Below are 23,733 nucleotides of genomic sequence, written 5' to 3' on the forward strand. Positions count from 1 at the left end.
ATAATCACACACAAAATAGAAAACTCTTCCCTGTGGGGCCTCCAAAACACTGAGACTGCAATAGTGACCCCGGTCACGGAAGAAAGATGCTCCTCTCCACCCTTGTCCCGGAAAGCTCTCGGTCCCGTTACTGGCGACTAAAATTCCATTAGGCTAAAGAGTGTGTCTAACTGCCTGAAGAATGCAGCAGGCGGAAGGCGGGTCCCGCTATGCCGTTTGCCCTGTGCCCGCTGGAGTGAATGAAAGAAACGCGCAGAGCCAGAGACTCCTGCCGAGTTAGACCTTCTCTCGTCGCCCCAGGTCACCGGCCATCCGGCAAAGACCCGCGTAAGGCACGCAGGGCCACTGCCTGAGCCAAAAAGCGGAGACCGCTCTCCTCTTCCGGGACGCCGCTTCCCGGCGGATGCTCCCGGCAACCCACCCGCGGCGTATGCGGAGGAGCCTTTCTCCCTCTCAGACCACTTGTCCTGCCCAAATCTGACCTTCCAAACACATCTGACCGCACCTCCCAGGTGTACACAAGAATAGGCTACGGGCTGGAGAGGAGCGGGTGATGGAGAGAGGGATTCAAACCTGCGGCCGCTCGGGCTGGGTCGGAGCTGCAGGGGGCCTGGGAGGAGAGAGGGGAGAAGAGAGAATGAAGGAGAGCGCCTGCCGGGATGGCTGAGCTGGCTCGGCGAGGAGCCTTGGGGTCGCAGGCTCTTGTGGGAGATGCTGCTGCTGCTTCCAGGCCGGCCAGAGCGGTTCTAACACCATCGCCTCTCACCCTCTCCTCCCTGCGAATGCCTAGAGAAACGTTCCTGGCCTTTCCGCCGCGACATTCTCAGCCTGCATCCCCCTACAGCCCAGGCGGCGCGCTCCGGCACGCTGGAGCACCGGGCGCCAGCAGGACGCCCTCTCCCGCGCCGGCTCGCCCCTCTCTGCCCTGCTGCTGCTGCTCCTATGACACCTCCGCCCCCACCATCTCCAGCTCGGAGAGACGCCTCCCAGCCGCGGCCGGCGCTCGCTGCCCCGGGTCACGCGCGGAAGAGGGGCGCTAGTCCGCACCCCGCCCTCGGTAGGGGGCGTCCTGGAGCGGAGAGTGAAGCGAGTGGTATATGAGTATGCGGGTAGCCCACCCTGAAGCCCGAGCTTCTCACTTGAGCCAGCCCCGCCTAGCCCCACTCGGGCCGGCGGCTGCCGAGCGAGCCCATCTGTGGCTTCCGCGGCCGCCTCCTCCTTGCATCCTTGCACCTCCTCGTCGACCCCTCCCTCCCGGGACCTGCATCCTGCTCCACCAATCAGAGTCCGACTGCCTCTTCCCACGTGACCCCGGGCGGGCTGAGGACCTGCTGCTTCCCAAACGCCAGAGGGATGCGGGCGGCAGAGCTTGATAGGCGGCTGCCGGGCTGCGGGGCGCCTTGACTGTCCCTCCACCCTGCCTCCTCGGGCTCCGCTTCTCTGCCCCTGGACTCCAGTCTCCTCCTGTCCCCCCGCTTCCCAGAGTTCCCTCCTTATGGCAGCAGCTTCCCGCGTCTCCGGCGCAGCTTCTCAGCTGACGACCCTCTCGCTCCCGGGGCTGAGCCCAGTCCCTGGATGTTGCTGAAACTCTCGAGATCATGCGCGGGTTTGGCTGCTGCTTCCCCGCCGGGTGCCACTGCCACCGCCGCCGCCTCTGCTGCCGCCGTCCGCGGGATGCTCAGTAGTCCGCTGCCCGGCCCCCGCGATCCTGTGTTCCTCGGAAGCCGTTTGCTGCTGCAGAGTTGCGCGAACTAGTCATGGTGCTGTGGGAGTCCCCGCGGCAGTGCAGCAGCTGGACACTTTGCGAGGGCTTTTGCTGGCTGCTGCTGCTGCCCGTCATACTACTCATCGTAGCCCGCCCGGTGAAGCTCGCTGCTTTCCCTACCTCCTTAAGTGACTGCCAAACGCCCACCGGCTGGAATTGCTCTGGTAAGTCCAGAACCCCCGTCCCCGACCCCTTAACTACCCGCAGAAGAACACGCGTATCCAGCACGGACCAGCCTACCCTAGCGCGCCTCCTCAGCCCCTCACCTCCTACTGCCCTAGGCTCCTAAGACCACCCACCTCTATCCAGAGAAACACGGAGAACTGTTCCAGGCCCGGGGGTGGGGGGTAGTTCTGGGATGGGTAGAAAGTGCAGGTGTAGCAGGAAACCTTTGCATGCTTGCGGTTACATTGGAGCTGAGAGAATTTTGAGAAATATTAAACGGGATGGTTTTCTGGGTTCACTGGAAAGAACACCAATCCCAGGGGAAACATAAAAAGCGAAGCTTTGTCATCGTTAAAGAAGAAAGTCTTACTAGGATGAGGAAGAAATAACTTTATGAGAAAGAATGAGCGAGAAAGCAATAAATCAAATGGTGACTGCAGGGGAATCGCTGATTCCTGGCAAAGGTGCCATGAGGGCGCACTGGTCTCCCATTCAAGACCAGGTCACACAGATTCTAAAGGAGCTGGATTTCAATATAATCAGTTTCTCTCTCTCTCTCTCTCTCTCTCTCTCTGTCCCCCCCCCCACCCCACCCCTCTCTTTCTCTCTCTCTCTCTTCCCCCTTCTCTCCTAGGCGACAAAAAACATTGGTTTTGCATTCCAGTTATGCCCCTCTCTTGCTTCCCTAAGCCTCAAGGTAGTAGAGGGAAGTTGAGAAAAAGAACACTTTGCGGGTCTCCCAGGCTGGAGTGGGCATAACTGAGGCTGGTCAGGTTCCGTGTAGGCTAGTCGAGGGCAGAACCGACCTCAGTGGGCGCTGACTCCTCCATTTCTGGACAGGCTTCCGTGGAGTGGGTCAGGCACTCTTCTTGCTCGCTTGGGTTCCTTCAGATTCTGATGGCAAGAGCTTGGCAGGCTTCGCTCTGCTGAAGCTTCCTAATTAAATAGGGCCAGAGGATGGGAGTTGCTGCACTCCTAGCTGTCATAGCATTTCGGTTTGACAGCCTGTAGTATACTGGGCAGAATTGGGGTGTAATTTCCTTGGCATTTTAAACTCCGTTAACATGCCTGGGTATTGTCCCCTAGGTGTGGTCTGTTCTAGTTTTAGCAAGTGTGTATGTAATTTTTCATCTTCTGTAAATATAATTTTGCTGTAGTTAAATACGGCTCTGAATAAAGTGGCTTTAAGGATGTATATGAGCTGAAGTGTATGTAACTTTAGAGAGGAGGTTATAACCAACTGTAACTCATAGGGTGAAAGCCTGTATAGTTCCTAGTTATTACTGATGTAAATGCCAAAAGGAAAATTATTATGCATCCTTCTAATTTATCCTTTACAAAGACAAGTTGAGATTTGCAACCCTATTAGATTTGGGGTCAATAGATTGTTCTGGTTTTTTTGGCAGTTTCTAAATTTGGCATTTTAATAAAACTCAACATGTTTCTGTAACTTCTTGATTCATGCATACATGTGTGTTGTTTTTGAAAGAATAAGTTTCACTTTGCTTTGCCTAATCACTTTTTAGATGCTTTATTATAGTAATAATTATGAGTCTGCAAAATCAGTTTTTGGAAATGTTGATGGCTTTGTAGTCCAACACAGACTGGTTTGCTTCGTTCCTAGCCCTTGCATTGTTTCAGGAAATAACTAACTTAAATGTGAAGTTGACATTTGCAATCAAGAAATTCAATATTTGCCAGATATTTTAAAGGGGACGGCATAAACTAAAGAGAATAAACTGGTTTTGCAGATAGGTTGTCAAGAACTTGGCACCCTGCTCCCACCCCTGTTAACTTAGAGGTGATCAATCTTCATTTGAGCCAAACAGACCATCACAGAAAACACTGTGCCTGTTTATCTTTATTATTGAGGCTTTGTTTCCTCTTTGTCTAGATAAATTTCGAATAAGGGTTTGTTTCAGTCCTTGAAGCAAAAGAACAATTAAAGATGGGGAAGTGGTAAAAGGGCATTCAGAGATCATCACTAGCTCTTTTCCAAAATGTGGAGTTTTGTGGTCATAAATATTGTCCACCTAATGAGCAAAACAAACAAACAAACAAACAAACAAAAACAGGAAGCAAATGTTAAGCTTTCATTCACCACTGTCAGTATTAATGAAGCCTTAAAAAATAGCACTATCAGAAAAGGATATTAAAGGAGAACTGACTAGAAAAGAATTGTGGAAAATGGAAACGAATATTGATCACTTAACTAGATTTTGAGGTTATCGGTAGACGGTGACCTTGCAGTACAGCTATAGTTGTTGGATTTAAAATTTAGGACAAGTATTTTAAAGCTTCAAGATAGTGTTTTTTGTTAAAAATCTGTAACATGTTTTAATGACTGGAGTGTTCTCTTTAAATTTGAGGTTATGATGACAGAGAAAATGATCTCTTCCTCTGTGACACCAACACCTGTAAATTTGATGGGGAATGTTTAAGAATTGGAGACACTGTGACTTGCGTCTGTCAGTTCAAGGTAAGAAGTCTTATATTTGCATCTTCTAATTCATTAATGAGACTGCAAAGCAGGGATCTCCCTTTACAGCCTATCACTTGGAAATTTATAGCTATGCAAGCTAAGAGGGAAGCTGGCACCAAGCAAAAGTACTGGCAAGAGAGCCAACTGATGTCAAGAAGACATACACTTTTTGGAGAAATGTATATGCCAAAGTTATAAATGCCACTGAAGGTAGAAAGCTTCAGGTTGTGCTTTTGGGATGTCAAAGGAAAATTATGTTTCTCTGGCCCTTCTAGCATCATTTTAAAAGTGAACTGACTGGGGATAATAGTCAAAGTAGGGGGTAAAAAGTCTTAACTTGTGCTTTTGTTCTTTTTGATGGGGGCTATCATCTTTTTATCTTGTTGCTATCTGTTTTAATGATCTTGGCCTTTATTACCCTTGCAACCTGACTAGGTTTTTAAGTTAACTCCTTATTAGTGTAACTTCAAAACTTTGTTCTAATTTGGAAATCATGAAACTTATTAATTAATATATGTCAGCTTTTTCATAGGTACCACCCTCAATTAGAACTGAATCCCCTAGGAATCCAAAAGAGCATTTAGATCCACAAGTTATTTTATGAACATCAGGAAGATGTACTTTTTCTTGTGTTAATTTATTTTAAGTAACAAAGAGAGAAAGAAGTTGCACTACTGGCGTCATCAAAACTAGATTACTAGTATCTCTTAAAGATAGAAATTGTAATATCATTAGGATAATCATTAGCTAACAAATGCTTTCCACCGTGTAAATTATCAGCCTTTTCCTCTTAAAATGTTCATATAATCATGTAGAACTTCAAGTAGCATGGATGTTGTACCAATAGCCTATATTTGCCCTTGAGCATTTTAAATTGCTTTTAAAAATACTTTTAAAATCTGACAGTATGACTCAACCAGGAAATATGCACATAAACAAAAGTACGTGTGAGATAAGGGAAACTTTTCTAAGATGGTAAGAATACAAAAAAATAGAACAAATAAAAACATTAAACTCAAATTTAGACCTAGATATCTGGTTTAATAGGTAATATTTAGAACTATTGATGAAATTTAAATATTTTAGATTGAATTCAACCTCCCACTAAGAAGGAGAAGAGAATTCACCTTTAAATGAAGTTTAAGTGGCTTTTAGAATGCTAAAACCTTCTTAGACATTATTTTCTTCTTTCTAAGAAACATAATATGACAACTGATATTTGTAAAGTGCACCACCTCCTGGTGGGTGAGTACTGCTCTGACTGTACAGTTTTTTAGACCATACCATAGTGTCAGAAACATATTCATGCATATTGAATATGCATGTAACATCAACTTCTAAGGTCTCCAGCCACATTAAACAGTGTCATTATGTACTTTCAGTGAACTACATGAGAGAGAGAGAGCCTGAGAACTCCCCAATTCATACTTAACCAAATGTTAACTAAACGGGAAAAAAGCAGTTAGATAAATCATTAATTAAAGGCCCAGATAATTTTGTGAATTTTTCCTTCTTTCCCTTTGTGATTTCCATAAATTTGTCTTATTTTCATAACCATAGACAGACAAAAGAAATGAATTCATAAAAAATATCAAATGAACCAGGAAAAACGTTCCTGAAATGTAAAGCCATGGTTCTAAGATTTCACCAGGAGAAAAAAAAGGGGGGGTTGGTGGAACTCTAAAGGAACAGAACTGTAAAGCTACAAAATGAATATAAACAATTTTCTTATTAAAGGAACTGTTTTCATTTTATATGTGCTACGGAAGATTTTGGTAAAACTTTAATCAACAAAAATATGTGTGTTTTTCATACATTGGTCAGTCAGCTATGTTTAGCATTAATTTAAATAATTGTTAAGTGGAATCGATGAGGGAGTGGCATCGAATGCAAGTTTGAGTAAGAAACTAAAATGTAAATTTGCTTTTTGTAATCTTTGTGGCATTTGAAATGTACTAGTGTATTACTACTGCTATTAGTTTGTGCTTTGCAATAGTTGTCAATCTGGCAAGAAAAAACAAACATCTCCCTAGTGGAAAATGTAGACTTTGCACATACCAAGAATATAGAGTGGCTGAATTAAATTGAAGATCAAAGAAAAGTATAAGTTGCATGAAGAATAATAAATAGGATATTTTAAACTAAGAGTCTCTTGAGTCCATCTTCTCCTAATACATGAATTTGAGTTTTTTGGTGTTTGTTATTTTAGCCCTAGTATCTGATAAAAAGGGAGAGGTATTGAAAATCTGTTTTCCTATGTATTATTCTAAACTTCTGTTTCTTTCTCTGCTGCCTTTTCAGGTACAAGCAAGCATTCCTCTTTTTTTTTTTTTTTTTGGAATTTTTGGAGACAAGAGTCTTGCTGTGTCGCCCAGGCTGGATAGTAGTGGTGCACTCTTGGCTCACTGCAACCTCCACCTCCTGGGTCTCCCAGCGATTCTTGTGCTTCTGCCTCCCAATTAGCTGGAAATACAGGTCACTGCACCATTCTCAGCTAATTTTTTTGTATTTTAGTAGAGACGCGGTTTTACCATGTTACCCAGGCTGGTCTCAAACTCCTGCGCTCAGGAGATCCACCTGCCTCGGTCTCCCAAAGTGCTAGGATTACAGGCGTGAGCCACCGCACTCAGCCTGCAGTCTATAGTCTTTCCAGCTGAGAGATAAATTTCAAAGAGAAATGGGCATATATTTTTATACCTATAATGTTTACAATTTGCCTTATCACTGGAACACTAAAGTAAACATTATTAGTCTTCACTTCTCTTCGATGATTTTAAATAAATTGATTTCTATCCTTCAAACATATTATCTCATTTATTTCTCACAACTCAGTGAGATGATTGTTTTCTCCTCCCTTTTTTAAACTTTTATTTTAGGTTTGGGGGTACATGTGAAGGTTTATTACATATGTAAACACGTGTCATGAGGGTTTGTTGTACATATTATTTCATCACCCAGGTATTAAGCCCAGTAAGTGTGAGGATGAAAATTTGGAGACAGTATATGGATAGACAGATAGATAGGTAGGTAGGTAGGTAGGTAGGTAGGTAGGTAGGTAGATAGATAGATAGGTAGGTAGATAGATAGATAAAAATAAAAGTGGGCAGGAAGGAAGGGAGGGAGGCAGAGAAGGAGGAAAAAAGGAAGGGAGATACATGTAGATACATGTAGATATTTACAGATGGCCCTGGTCATGCAATGATCAATAACCACTTTATAATTTAAAAATATTATGAAGCTTTATGTTTTTCAGGTATTACCTAATTCAAATACTAAATATTTTTTTAATAAGTCATGCTTTAGATCTAAAATTTTCTTATCACTAAGGCTGTGTAACAGACTGCCCAGCACTTAGTGGCTTAAGACAATGAATATTTATTTTGTTCATGAATCTGCCATTTTGGCAGGGCTTAATCAAAACAGCTCACCTCTACTCTCCTTGGCATTAGCTGATGGTAAGGGGAGGGAATTCAAAGGCTTGGTGCTATACTGATCTGAGGGTTCTCACTCATATGTCAGACTGTCAGCTGAAGACCTTCTTCTTCTCCATGTTGATCTCTTTGCATGGGCAAGTTTTGTCTTCCTCATAGCATGGTGGCTGAGTTTCAAAGTCAAGCATCCAGAGAGAAAGAAAAAACCAGGTAGAAGCTATATCCTTTAGTGACCTAACCTGGGAAGGCATACAGAGTCATTTCCACCATAGTCACAGGCCTGTCCACTCTTAAAATCATAATTTTTTTACATTTAAGGAAATATAAATCACAGAAAAGTAAAAATTACCTATGGAATGGCCAAAGGATTGAAACATATGCAGATTTTTTTAAATCTTTTTTCCTTTTTGGAAGAAAAATATACCATATCCCAAGCCATTCTTCTTAAGCCTTTGACAACTGGGAATATAACAGAATTGACTTAACATCTGTTGAGCACCTTCTACATGCCAGACTCTGTGGAAGGGACTGGCAATATGTAAAACATAAGTCATACATAAGCTTCTAGATGCTGAAATCTCAGCTCAAAAAACCTATATTAATCAAATAAGCAATAAATCCTATGAAAAACTTCTCACATAATTTTTATTAATTTGTAGCAAAAATTAATTTCTTGCATTCTAGTGTGTCAAGTTATTGACTCCACTAGCATGGGGGTTAGCCCATTTTGGAACAAAATTCTTCTATTGAAAAATACTTGTTTGGAAAATAACATAAGATTTTAAAACATGGAAAAATAGAATCACTTTTTCCCCTGAGAGGAAGTTTGTACAACACATGCATTTATAGACCTAACCATCTGAACTTGAGTCTTGTTTTTCCTCTTACCAGGCAACTGTATGGCCTTTAGCAAGTCACTTAACATCTGAATCTGTCCCTTCATCTGAAACTGAGCAGTATCATGAATACTACTAAAAACTATTTCCAATAATTTGGCATATTTTAATGCAGTAGTTAGCGTATTTCATGCTTAGGGTTAGCCTGTTTCCTCTTGTTTTTCTAGTTCTAGAAATGCCGTGGTTTGATGTTAGAGTTAGATGATAACTCTACTAGTTAAAATACATATCATACAAAGCAAATAATTTACATTTCTTTGTATAAGTATTACAAGATGTTTCTTGTTTTAAAAACATGACTTTGTTAATTTCCCAAGTGTTCCAGGTAAGCATTTCAAGTGGGAAAACTAGGCTATAAACCTGTTAAATATTTCATTGTTGATTAACATTCAAAATGTCCTACACCAAGGCAGTGAAAGAAATAGGAGGACCTAGGACTAGACTCCCACTCATGAGCTTTCATGATTTAGGGTGTACGTCCTCCTTGTGTTCTTCGTATTAATGAGTGCAAGTCTTGATACTAAGGGCCAAAAACATCATGCCAGTAATCTACAGTTAAGCTCTTTTCAGCTCTGTAGAAATCTCCCTTTTGGCTTGTGCGTGGAACTTGGCAGCTCTGTTTTTAGAACTGTTCGAATTTGGCTTACTGCATCCCTCAGAAGCGGCATATGAGCACTTTATCAGTTTATTCGATATTTTAAGATGCATATCAGGTTTGTGTACTAGCAGTTAGGAGAGATAATAAATACTTTCCACTCCCCACTCCCAGTCCACTGACTCTATATTTGAGTAATCTGAGAAGGACAAATAAATAAAATTTAAGGATTGGAGAGAAGAAAACAAGGACCCAAATAATCTACACACAAAGTATTATAAGGAGGGATGGAGATGGAGATTGAAAAGTAGTCTGGGGCAAGAATGCCAGGCCTCAAGCATTAGATGTTAGTCCAGCTAGTCATAGACATATTATGACTCTCTTCTGTCTACTGAAAGGATCAGCAAGTCTAGCGATCATAATGTCACCAGCTGTTTCCTTCTTTCTGGTCTCTCCTCCATGTGCTCAGACACCATTGTAGTGTTCATAGATCAACATAATCCTACCTACATTCTCCTGTCTCCGATTCTGATCATAGCACATTTATCAAGCACCTATCCCTGCACTTTCCTTGCTGGCCACAGTTCTGGCATGAACACAAGCCACATTTATTTGTTTTTTCAGTACTGCTCTTTGGAAAATTCAAATCTTCACAGGCATTTTGCACTTGCCTTCTTTCTTGAATGGTAGTGCAGATGCTCAGACCTGTGGTGAGTCAGTTTTCAGATGTAAATTAAAACAAAGTTTTGGAAAGCTCTTGGAAAACAGTGCTTACACAGGTATCATCTAATCAGAAGTCAGTTGCTGATTGAGTTAAACATTAGCAAAAGATTAGTGAAAAACTCTAATCAAATCAGTTTTTTTTTTTTTTTTTTTTTTTAAACAGAATCTTGCTCTGTCGCCCAGGCTGGAGTGCAGTAGCTCAATCTCGGCTTACTGCAAGCTCCACCTCCCAGGTTCACGCCATTCTCCTGCCTCAACCTCCTGAGGTAGCTGGGACTACAGGCACCCGCCACAACACCTGGCTAATTTTTTGTATTTTTAGTAGAGACGGGGTTTCACTGTGTGAGCCAGGATGGTCTCGATCTCCTGACCTCATGATCCGCCTGCCTTGGCCTCCCAAAGTGCTGGGATTACAGGTGTGAGCCATCAAATCAGTTTTTAAAATATAATCACATACATAGACTGAGTCTGGGAGACAATAATGTAATTGTGGAAAAGAATTACTATATAGAGGACTTGCAGAATGTCTAGATTATATATTGTAGAAATTAAGATAAAGAATATTTTTAAAATATGTGCTAAAGCATCCTGTTAGTAATTATGGTCATCTTAATATGACTGTCATCCCATTTGGGTTTACTGTTTGGAGAAAAGTTGATCACAATTACCAAAACATTATATTTAAGTTGTTAATAATATATATAAAAAAAACTCATAAAATTAGGCTTTCATTTCAAAGAACATTGACATTTAAATTTGTTGTGACACTTAAGCTATTATTATATAAAGACAAAGAGCAAGAGTTAAATAGTTGGTTAAGAATAAGAAAGTTTAGGTATTGTAAGGAAGTAGAGTAAAATAATAAATTTCAGGTTTTAATAAATCGGATTATCAACATGTTGAGAGGTGTTTTCTTTTGCATAAATTCTTGAGTTGAAGTTTATTTGTGATAGGGTTTTAGGTTTATATCATATATATTTAAACTTTCCTACCCATCTCACTGTATTATTGGTTTATTTTGTATGTATTCTGAACTCACAGAACATCAAAGATTCAAATATATTAGATAAAAGTAAAACATAGAGAAGAGTTTTTACATGCATCTATAAGTATGATTTTCCTTTCTTAGTTTCTGGCATAGGTGAGCATACACAGATAATAATCTTGATCATTATATTGTTTATAATTAAAAAATGAAGCACATCAGTAGTAGTAATCATGAGATAATCACATCCCTGGTGTAATTAACAGGCATAGGACAAAGCCACGTATCATTAATGCCTTAGAGTATGTTTATATTATGATGACTATACTCTGTAGGTTGCCTTAATTTTCACTGTAATATATGTACTTTTTAAATAATGAGGTTCTTTTAAAAATGAACTTTTCTCTTTATGGAATATCTATTAATATACATACTTTGGAATAGTCAGTAAAGTTTACTTATAGTTCAGTAGTTGTTGAAATTTTTCTCTGTGTTCCATAATTTTGTTTCTCTCTAGACCATATCCATATCAATATACAATAGTCTAAAGAGGTATAAAAATAAATAAGTAAATCAGTGTCTTATCTGAATATTTGGAAATTTACAAAGACTAGAATTCAATAAAAATTCAATTAAATTCAATTAAAAAAACAACTAAGAGTTAATTGATTTCTTTGGCTTTTTGGCCATATACTTTCACTCCTAACACAGATAGACATTACCTGTTTTTGAATAGCTTGAAATTAAACTATTTTAATTTTTTCCATCAAGTCATATGGGCCACATACTAAAAATAATATTAAGTAGTATTAATATGTTTGTTGCTATATCTTTGTTGTGCTACTTGTGCAGTCATTTTGTTGGAATTGCCTGATCAATTTAGATGCTTATTTTTGCCCTATCTAAGTCAAATGACTTGTTGGCTAACTTGAAATTGGCTTTGTGAATCTTTCAGTGATGCCCTTATAAAGACTTATTGGACACAAGTAGAATCATTGAAAATGAAGACAAGTGGTTTCTTTTGCAAATTATTACTTCTGTTCATCATGTCAGAGGGATGCAGTCTCCAGTACTAACTATAGGCTTACATCTGTGTATTTCCCAGTGCAACAATGACTATGTGCCTGTGTGTGGCTCCAATGGGGAGAGCTACCAGAATGAGTGTTACCTGCGACAGGCTGCATGCAAACAGCAGAGTGAGATACTTGTGGTGTCAGAAGGATCATGTGCCACAGGTATGTGTGTGATCTTCTTTGCAACCTTCTGCCTGGATTCCAAATCCAAAAACCATGTCTTTCATTTCTTGTCATGTCATCTCCCAATAAATAATTCAGATTATATATTGACCAGACAAGCCTGTATTGTTTTGTTCAAAGCATTTATTATTCTTATTCTTTGTCATTTTTACATTTCAAGTCACTTTTGGAAGAAAGAGGGCATCTATCATAAGGACAGTGGTAGATATAAGGACATATGTTATTAAATGAAATACAGGCAGTTTGAATAAAAGTCACATATAATTAGAAATCTAGATTGACTGCCAACATGCCAAATATGGAGAAACCTGACTATGTATGGATAAAGGTGTATTATTTATTTGTGTGTTTGTTTGTTTTGAACAATAACATCTGCTGGAAGGCAATTTTGCAGATTTGGGCTCTGAAGTTGACGTCTAATCTTAGCTCTACAAAATGGTCTTATTATTTAGTTGATTATATTGACAAATGTGTTTGTAGTAGACATAATTTCTAATGACATGTGTCATTTCTGACTCGACCTGGAATTCTACAAAATTTTTCAGTCAAGTTTGCCAACAGTGCTATAAAGGAAGTAAGAAGAAAGAGAGACTTCATACGCTCTATAACTTTTCAAGTTTTCCTTCTATCTATAGTAGTTGTTAGAGCTTATGCTTGAAAATAAGGAGTGCTTTAAAATGGGGCTGAGTTTTCAAGTTAAGCTTGATATCAAAGTCACATATATTATAGAGACTTTAAGGTGTCATGGTAGTTGTTCTTTTTATTCTTTTTTTTTTCTTTTTTTTTCCATTTTTTATTTTATTTTAAGTTCTAGGATACATGTGCAGAATGTGCAGGTTTGTTACATAGGTTTACATGTGCCATGATGGTTTGTGGCACCCATCAACCCATCATCTAGGTTTTAAGCCCCACATGCATTAGGCATTTGTCCTCATGCTCTTCCTACAATAGCAAAGACATGGAACCAACCCAAATGCCTATCAATGACAGACTAGATGAAGAAAATGTGGTACATATACACCATAGGATATTATGCAGCCCCAAAAAAGAATGAGTTCACGTCCTTTGCCAGGACATGGATGAAACTGGAAGCCACCATCCTCAGCAAACTAACACAGGAACAGAAAACCCATACCATATGTTCTCACTCATAAGTGGGAATTGAACTATGAGAACACACGGACACAGGGAAGGGAACAACACACACTGGGGCCTGTTGGTAGTTGTTCTTAATGGCAAATAAGCATCTTTCTGGGAAGTCATAATTCCTGAGAATTTAGATGATATAAGCATACTCAGGAATAATAACAATGACATCAAACATAAACTTTCTTCAAAAATAGGAGCAGAGAATAGCGTCATGAAAAGTCTATTTTGTTCAAAAGTCCCTCTTAGATAACAGGTATTTCTAATCTAGAGTATGATGTTAAAAGTTATGTGCTAAGTGACTGGGACAGGGTGGAAAATGAGCAAAGAGAAAAGCCTCGTATTCTTTAAAAGATTGTCTTAAGCATATTGATCGTTAGTAAAGTTATATTGGTGACTACCCAAGTTTCTGAGAATTAGCAGAAGAAAGAGAATAGTATCATATCTCATGGCCAAAGATACTTTGTTTTGGTTTTGGTTTCTAGCAGTCTTTTCTCCTAAGGGATTATTTGCTTAGATGTGAATGTTCTTCATGAAAGGATGGTCAGGAGGCAAGCGGAGCTGGTACTGCATTTGCTTATTTGCTAAAGCAAGCAGGTCATTGCTGCTTGGTCTGTGAGTGACAAGTCATGAATAAAAGGTACAGCAGTATGTGAGAGTCAATGGGCAGGCTTCTCCAGTAGGAAAGAAGGATGACCAGCATGCTGCTCTCACGCTAAGAATGAGGGATATAGAAAGTAAGACAAGGAGCAAACTAATTATGAGGAACCAATCAGCTATACCAAAGAAATGAGAAATAATCCTTTAGGACAAACTGAATAGAAAAAAAGTAGAATCCCAGGAACCAGGAAGGATGAAGGCAAATACCATAGAGTATTGAGGAAAGGATTTGCTTTTTCAAGATCATCGAGAATATCTGTTCTTATCTAACAATAATCACATGAGAATTGGCAGGCAATTATTGTAATAAACAGAGCAGAAGTTACGGTTATGGCCGATGTAGCAAAATCTTTCGTTCTTACTTGCCTACCTCCAAGTTCTTGTCAGCGCATATAATCACATTCTCCTGATTCATTCAAGTCTTTCCATTCTAGTCCCTGATGTGCTGGTTATACTATGAAAATAAATACTTAGCCAAGTAGAAAATTTAATCACAATCGAGTAATCCATCTTTAGCTCATTCACATACTTAGATTTCTACAAGATTTAATTAGTAAGCCAGTCTTGCTGAATGCATCTTCCATGGACTTGTAAATCTAAAAGGTTTTTGATCTGAATAATGGCGGAGAGAACAAAGTAATTTTCATTAACCAGATCTGACTGTAAATAAATTGGGGTTCTGACTTTTGATCTAAAAGGGATTCTCATTCTTTTCTTTGTATATTTCCCATTTATTTTTTAATGCTGTTTGACACTGAATGAAAGTGGCAAGTTGTAAGCTCTAGGAATAATAGGCAGTAGAAGATATAACTTTATATTTATTATATTTCATTGAACTTTATTTTTTTGTCCAGAGAATAGATTCTTATTGGGAAATCTGCTCAATGGTCTTACTGTCAATTTAACTTTTTGTCTTGTAAGAAATGCATTAACTAGGAGCTCAGATTTAGGTCTAACAGCATGACTTATTTTCTTAGGTGTTTCTGTCTCACTAATAAGACTTTAGTAGGCTACTTATCATCAGTTGGCCAAGATGACTCATCATATAATAGAGAAAATATTAAAGCTTCCCATAATGATTTCATAATGATGCCACCGGCTTAAGTGATCATTTTTCTAATCTATTCCTTCTTTTCTTCCCTGGCTGTTTCATTTGTGTCAAATCAAATATTGTCTTAAGAACCATGCCCCTTGAAGTTTTAGAAATGCATGTGGGAAATACAAGATAAAATACTATCGGCATTTTTTTCTGATTTTCCCCAATCATATATATTTATTAGAATACCCATAGATGAATAGGCAAGGTGTTTACTCTACATTTTAATTATTATGTTCCAGACAATACTTAAGCATTTAAAATATGCCACTGTGCAGTAAGCCTCAAAATAGCCCAATCAGATAGATATTACTATGCCCATTGAATAGAGGAGGAATATGCTTAGCAAGGTTGAATAACATTTCTCTATCATGCAATGAGTAAGGTTTGGAGCTTGGAACTCCTAAGCCTTTATGCATTTCTCCTTATGTTCATATAAGTGTAGAGAGATGAACAACACATTTTCCTTGACTGAAAGAAGTTTATAGGGGAAAATTTAAAATAAAATATATACATTTAACTAAAATATATTTAGAATGTGTTATCACTATAATACCACAACCTGTTGTTTAGCCCCGAATGAGTATAATACTGAATTAAGCTTTCAAATTAATGCAAATACAATCAATTAAAGTTTTTGTCTGTGAAAGTATACAAAAAGGAAACTTGACAAACATTAAGCACTCAAGCACTGTTCTGTCCAAAAGAGATGATGTCGTGACTTATAACAGTCAGTTTAGTTGGTAGGAATATTCTAATATCAGCATGAATTCATCAGTCTTTCTTGATCTATTATCATTAAACAGTCAATTCTTATGATTAAAATCCTTGTTTGATTTTACATTTACTAAGAATAAATTTTATCATAAATTATTTTACCAATTTACTTGCCTTTAAGGAAAAGATATGCTGCCCCAAAGACGTATGTCTTGTCACATTAATAGTTAATTGATTACTTGACATTCTAATAGTCAAGTAGTGCTAGACCGTATAAATTTAGTTAATGTGGGTCTCCAACAAGACTGACAATTCAAACTACTGCTCCTTCATGGTACTGCTAATGCCAATACATGATAAAAAGGAGGGCTGCTGGGAAGGCCTTCCTTCTTCAATATATGTCAGCCTTCTGTGGATTTTCATATAACATGCCTCTTTCTATGTGGTGCTTCCCAATAAAGTATCATGGAAGCAAACAAGTAAAAGTCATGTTTTATTTTAATTGGACTAAAACCATAAATTCTTAAGAGTGGCATTTGGTATAAGTCTTGAACCCTGGGTGAGATTTCACTGTGGGATGAGGGCACATCAGGCAGAGATATCAATATTAATCTTATTTCCCTGTATTAACATTAAAATACATAACCAAATGTATTGTGGACGAACAACAATGGAAAAGCAGAAGGAAGATGATGTCTATACTTAAGAAGTAGAAGCAGATGGAACCTCAGTAGTTTGATTTCAACTTGAAATTTTGCATGTTTCTGGGAACTACTTTCCCAGAAATAGACAACGTTGACCAATTGTAATTAATGGGAGGAAGGAGAGAGAAGAAATGGTGAAAGAAAAATCCAGAAGAAGAGGTATGATTTTTTTCTGCAAGAATCATTTACTGAATATCGGACTTCAAGCACAAAGGCAAAAATCAAGCTCTCTTCTACTGATATCAAAAACAAAGGATGATTTGTCACAGATGGAATCATCCACAGTTGTGGTATTCGTAAAACATATCAACACCCATATAAAATATATTTCTTTTTAAACTGCTTTTCTCTTTGTTCATATGCAATTTGCAAGAATATAAGCCTTAAATATGGGTTTCTTTGCCACAGACATTAGACTATTTAATTTCTGAAACTTACTGATTGTTACAAGCATCTCATTTTTAATACTTTATTTTGCTAAGGGCACCAAATCCAGCCTGTCAAGATTAGGAATTTTTCATAGCCAAGATTAGGAAATTTTCCAAACTGGGCAATAATGTTTTCATAAAGCTTTGGAATAAAAATGATGGATAATTTATTTTAGAAGTTACATTAATAGATATTAAATTAAATTGATGTGAATGTATATTTTTGGATTAAATATTAGTATTTTTCTCAAACAATATTACTGCAGTATTAAACTAAGAAAGTAAACTTGAGCTTAAAAAGTCATAAGTATTTTTGAATATGTTTTACTAGCAAATATAATTTTTCCTCCCACAGATGCAGGATCAGGATCTGGAGATGGAGGTAGGAGTTGCCTTTTTACATATTTGAAGATTTACTGGTGGATATTATTATGTATATTTACTTATGTATATTCCATTTCAGACATTTAAGGCAAATTCATATTTTTTATTTTAGGAAAGATGAAAACATAAAAAATTGTCTCCATAAAAAGTACATGTATATGCCATGCAAATTATTTGGCATACTTATGAATCATACTCTATCTCCAGTTAATCTTCTTTGTTCATTTGTTTGTTTGTTTGTAAGTTGTTTTTGATATGGATAGGCATAATGTAAAAACTTCTGAAGAGAAGCATGCAAGCATATTTGGCAGGGAAGAAAGAATTCATGAGGAAATCATTTAAATATTGGATTTTTAAATATGAGACACTGCTCTCAATTACTGGGTGCTAATAAGACATACATAACCTACCATATAGACAAGGTTTTAATTATCAGATTTATAATTTGAAACTGAAGGAACTTTAGTTCATAAAAGTAAAAAAGATAAAATTAAGGCCAATGAAAGTATAATATTACCTTTGCTTCCTTGATTAAATCTATAGTTATTTTTACTAAAGTATGATATATGTTTCCATTATTTAGTTTTGTTTAGGAAAGTATATAAGAAAGAGAGAGAGAGAAACTTTAAAAGTTTGATCTAATGTACTTACTACCAAATGAAGATTTTACCTATAGATTGAAACTAAATTGTAAATGTCCCAAATACTTTTCCCAATGAAATTCAAACAAAATTAGACTTTTATACACACAAAGCAAAACAAAACACAACCTATGTATAATTTCAAGATTAAGAAAAACAAAACAAATAAAAAACATTCTCTCAGGACCTTGCTTCAGTTGTGTAAAATAATTAAATGTGCTATTCCAAGTTGATTTCAGTTTTTAAATACAGAATTTGATAAACGATAAGTAGAAGAAGGCCTTGGGTCCAGGGTGGCAGATATTTTATGCACCCTTTATCTAGTTCAGGAAACACTTGAAAGATTTATCAAGTTTCCTTATGTAATGAAAGGCTTAACTAGTCCAAATAAGCAATACCCACAGAACATAATTAGAGCAGCATATTGGAGCACAATTTTTTTCATAAAGACTAAAAGTGAACAGCAGTCAAGACTCAAGCATAGAATATGTTTCAATGTCACATGATGTTGGACAGTCCTTTGATGTCTGGACAGTCTTTCTCTACTTCTAATAAAGTTTTTCTTAGCTGATTAATATAGTATTCCCAAGAAAGTTTCCCTAGAGGTTTTGAAAATAAGACCTTAGAAGAACATATTACATCTTGAAGAAAAAAAAAAAGACAGAGAAAAAAGGCAGTTCCTTTAGTAGATGTTTTACCATGGGAATATTATTAATAAGAAATCAATTTTTTAAAATGTTTCTTTTGTAAGGAAATAGTTTCTATGCAAAATTGTGTATATTTTCTAGCTGTTTAGTTTTATATGTAGACTACCTAATTTTGCAAATATTGTGCTGAGACTGAACTGTTCCACTGTTTACCCACCAGTCTTGTTAATTTTCTAGCATCTTTAAAGACCAAAAAAAAAAAAAAAAAAAAAAAACAAGAATGTCTTCATTTCTCTTTCTGTTAAAGCATCATCATATACGTTTTTCTGCTTGACTATCCTATCATACTATACATCATATCTTTATTTTTCTAACAATAAGATGTGAGTTTTGTTTCACATGCTAGTTTCTAGTTTTCATTCATTGTTATTAGCATATGCAAGTGAAAGTGAAGTCAAACTCACTCTTCCTTGTTGCATTTTATATTAAAATCTTTGGCTCATTATGTTGTCTTGTGATCTGAATCAGACATTTTTTTCAGGAAATAATGTTAATCTCATGAATATGACATGCATAACTTATTTTATACTATATGAGTGAAACATCACTTAGAAACCACTTTTTAAGTTTTCTTTGTCTTTTTCTGTTTTTAATCACTCTTCCTTTCAATTATAGGTGCTTTATAGTAACTTGGAGAAAACAAAAACAACTTCCAATGTTTGCTTTAGAAAAAAAAGCATATTAACACATTTAATTCTGAGCTTATTGTTTAAAATAACGTCAGTTATGAAAATCGTGGTGATGAGTATTTGCTCCTAATTGCATACAATGTTTAAAATTAGAGACTGGTCAGATTTTTCTTAACAGAACTACTTGTTTTGCTAGTCTACATGTTACTTTGCTCTGTAAGACTATTAGTTTTAATTTTCTTTAAATTCTTTATTAAGGGATGCCAAAAACGCTTAGTAACTAAAACCTAAAAACCTAGTTTAGAATGACATGCACAAATTCAGTTCATATATCCATTGGGTTGTAATCATAAGATATGTGTGACTTACTATCTCTCTTATATAGATGATAGACTTTCCCCTGTATTTTTGTAGAGTTCGTATTACCAAGGTATTGAGAGGCCAGAATCAGCTTTCTTTATTTTTGAATAAAACAAAAGTGATTGAATAACTTGTGATTGTTTGGCTAATCCAACAATTGTAACTAGTGATTGTTATAACTAATCTCTATATAACGTATTCTCAGTAATGTGTATTTAATTAATAATGGGTTTACTTGGCAAGCACTTTGGATGGTTAATAGTTATTTTCTAATCTCTTATTTTAACAAAAGTTAATATAATTCCAAAGTGGAGTACATTGAACAAAAGGGTGAAGTGAAGAAATTTACTTGCAAAACATTTATCATGTGTGACTATCATAAATGATATCATTAAACCCACAAATCTAAAATCATGTAAAAATATATCAACTATTACTTTTGAAAGATTGTCCTATATTTTAACATGAATGAATATTACATTAGTAATGAATATTAGACCTGATTATTCTCAAAATAATTTAAGCTTAACCCATTTACACAAGGGTATACCTGTCATTTACTGCATTTGAGAGAACTTTTTACTACAACATGAAAGGGACATAGAGGTTTTATAAAAGTTATTTTAACTTGTTATTGCACATTTTATAGGGAGTTCTAAAATCTTTAACTATTGACCTATTTGCTCAACTGAAACAATTCAAACAGTTAACTGTATTGAGATAAAACATGTTTACTCTGTTTCCAATATGATCCACAAAGATGCATTCTCTCCTAAAGGTGATTTGTAGAGTAATAAGATACAAATACTTCATACAAATCTTAATGTTTGGCTGTCCCATTTCGGTGACTGTATCCTCTTCTTTTGGTGTTCAAGAAAACTCATTAATACAAAAGATAATTTTGTATTGTTGGTTTTGAACATAGGACCCGCCATTTGTGGAACTCTGTTTTTGAACAAAAATGTTTGTTTTGAAAGGCATCTACATCAAATAAATTTTTTGGATAGATTCACACTTGATAAAAAAATTAAAGATAAACTATAACTGTGAAGTGTGCTATTGGGAGGTAATATGTGGTCCAAATTCCAAAGAATTTGAGAAAGTGATAGAAAGAAAATGATTGGTGTTTCAAGTACTTATATATGGAAGTTTAATGTTGTAAATAAGAAAACGGGTGTGTGTAGGAGGGATAATAACTTCTTATCCACCCACAGACTTCCTTAAGCAACAAATACTGCAGGAAGAAAAAGTATTAGAGGTGCCTCCTCTCAAAATTCAGAGGTGTGTGGGTGATTAAAGAATAATTTTTAACCCCTGCTTTTCTCTATAAATCTTTCAGTCATATTATAAAGACAATGCTATGAATATTTTCCATTACTCTTTTTTTTTTTTAAGTATTTTTGTGTTGCTTAGATCTTTGTTAGATTCTGAAAGATAAATAAGTCTGGTGAAATTAAAACCATATTTTAACTATCAAAATAATTATAAATGTATTATCCTGCTGTACATGTGGCAGAATCCACAGTTAAATTTTAATATCATCTTAAAGGAAGTTGTGTGATAATGTTTATAGAAATAAAATGTATCTAAGATACACAGCATAGACACAATAAGTATATTTTTATTTCATGAGATAAAAGGAAGCACAGGACTTATTTATACAATGTATATATTTATAAACTATTTTAAGATAATTCTTTAATAGGTTATTGTGGGATATGTACAACAACAAGTCAAATTAAACTTATGTCTATTGTTTGTATAAAAAAGCCTTGCTTTTCTATGAATTATCCAGATAATTGTTGTTATGATAACTTTGGTGTAGAAAATCAGTTGACATATGGTTTTTATTTAATGAAAAAAATTCCAATACAAATTATTTTCATATAACATTACCAAATATGTCCATAATTAAGACATTTGCTTCATATACATATTGGATAGAACAAGAAAGGTTTACATGGCAACACATTGTAGATCTTGGGCTGCTATTTCTGATTATGTGAACTGCTAAAAACTGGCAAAAATATTTTAAGAACTTTGAAACTTGGAGATAATTTTTAAAAAATCCTTGTCTTTCTAATGTGGATTTTATAATATTTAGCAATTTGGTTGACTTGAATGAGGCTAATACTATAACCTAGATATTGTTGCAAGATTTCTGGGGCTGTGAAGATGGATATGGCACAGTTCTTTACACTCAAGGAGATTACATGTAAATTCTCTTCAGAGCACACAGTGGAAAAAATTATGATTCTAATTATGAAAAGAAAAATATTCCCCTGCAGAAATAAAATGTAAAATATATTGTAAATGGCAAGGAATTGAATATTTATTCCATAAAACATGCTTGTAAAAGGCTAATTTTCCCTTCCACGTTGCTGTACTAATTCCCTCTCTAACCAGCATACCCTTTCCATTTCTACACTGTCATGGTCAAATTCCAGCAAACACAATATATCTCATCATGGTTGTATGTTTTGTTCCTCCCCACGCCAGCCCCCCGCGCTTGGGCTCACATTACAGCCAAAGTCTGACAGGTGTCAATTGTAAGCAACTTCTGCCGAAATACTAATTTAATAAAGAAATGCTACCAAGCATGACACGTCTGAGATTCTTCCCGGGAAATATAAATGGGAAGAAAGCAAAAACTATTCTCTTTTTGCTCTGCCACACCTGAGAGCTACTGTTCTGCTGGAGATGAGCTTATAGGCATCTGAACTTCAATTGAAATCGCATCTCAGTTCTTCTTAGGTTGAAATCCATCTTGCTTTCTCTTTACCCAAAAGAAAAACTGTATTGCAGTGGAGTAATGAAATCGAGATAGAATGAATGAGGACCATGTAATGGATAACAAAATTGGAAAAATATAAAAAGCAAACAGAAGGAGGAAAATAAAGTGTGAGTGATGGAAAATGAAAAGGGAGGAGAAAGGGACCTTTGTTATCAGTATGGCTATAGCTTGTTTTCACACATGAATACTCTTTTAAAAATAAAAATAACTTTTTTTCTTCCAGTGAGCAGTAATAGTTCTCTGAATTTCTGCACATTGCTTAAGAATGTGAAATAGATGCTACAAACTTTTGTCTGAATCATCCATATGGGTTTTTAAAAACTATATATAGGAAAAGAAAGTTAATCATTATGTGTAGTATGATAGAAATGACTTTGGATTATGAATCAGGAGATTTGCATTCTAGATTTTTAACTGACTTGAAGAATGCCTGTTCGATTTTTACTCTCAGTTTCCTGGGAGATTCATTTATTTTATCAGTGAAACGGTAATACACCTCTATAGGAAAGATGATTAAAATAAAGTAATGCAAATAACTTTGAACTCCAAAAAATTCAAAATGAAATTAAAAGAATTTATGTTACCTTTACTCTTTAAAACTTCAAAATGAAATTAAAAGAAAATTCAAAAAGTTCAAAGTGAAATTAAAAGAATTTATGTTACCTTTACTCTTTATTCCCATATACTCTAAGAGTATAATTTCCCTGAAGGGTTTAATTAGAATGTTGAATCTTTTAATTAGTGATTTTAAGTCCATGGCTTAAAGTATTGATACTGGGATAGTAATAACTGTAAGAATCCAGTACAGTTTCTAGTATTTAGAAGATACAGCTAGCTCTGCCTCCTGAAAGGAAGTGAAATCACTGTGCTAATACACTTAATGGAAGAGAAATGCATCCAGAGGAAATGCAGTTACACAAGATAGGTAAGAAATAAGGAATAATGTTTAAAATTTCAAAACAGTACATAATTATTCTTAAAACTACAGTAGCAGGCATATTGCCTCTATAGCAAACCAATAAAGAAGAAATAGGAGGGAGTCACAATGTAGGGGATTCTGTATACTGACAAGAAAAAAATGTTTGTGAGGGCTCTAAGCATCGCAAAATTTTTCTTAGGAGATTAAGGTTTTTAGAAAGAGATTCTTTTAAAATTGATGGGAAGATTTT

At 36.4% G+C, this 23,733-nt stretch overlaps 1 protein-coding gene across 2 annotated transcripts in view; it reads left to right on the top strand.

Annotated features, from left to right (window-relative positions):
- The first annotated feature begins 569 nt into the window (after positions 1–569).
- TMEFF2 (transmembrane protein with EGF like and two follistatin like domains 2) overlaps positions 570–23,733 on the top strand; it is a 250,244-nt gene continuing 227,080 nt past the window's right edge. For both annotated transcript variants that reach the window (XM_010388767.2, XM_010388766.2), the window contains exons 1-4: positions 570–1,929; positions 4,300–4,409; positions 12,148–12,277; positions 17,405–17,431. In XM_010388767.2, coding sequence (XP_010387069.2) covers positions 1,758–1,929; positions 4,300–4,409; positions 12,148–12,277; positions 17,405–17,431 — 439 coding nt within the window. In that variant the 5' untranslated portion in view covers positions 570–1,757. The remainder of the gene's footprint in view (positions 1,930–4,299; positions 4,410–12,147; positions 12,278–17,404; positions 17,432–23,733) is intronic.

Source organism: Rhinopithecus roxellana, chromosome 14 (assembly GCF_007565055.1).
Source record: "Rhinopithecus roxellana isolate Shanxi Qingling chromosome 14, ASM756505v1, whole genome shotgun sequence".
Lineage (NCBI taxonomy): Eukaryota > Metazoa > Chordata > Mammalia > Primates > Cercopithecidae > Rhinopithecus > Rhinopithecus roxellana.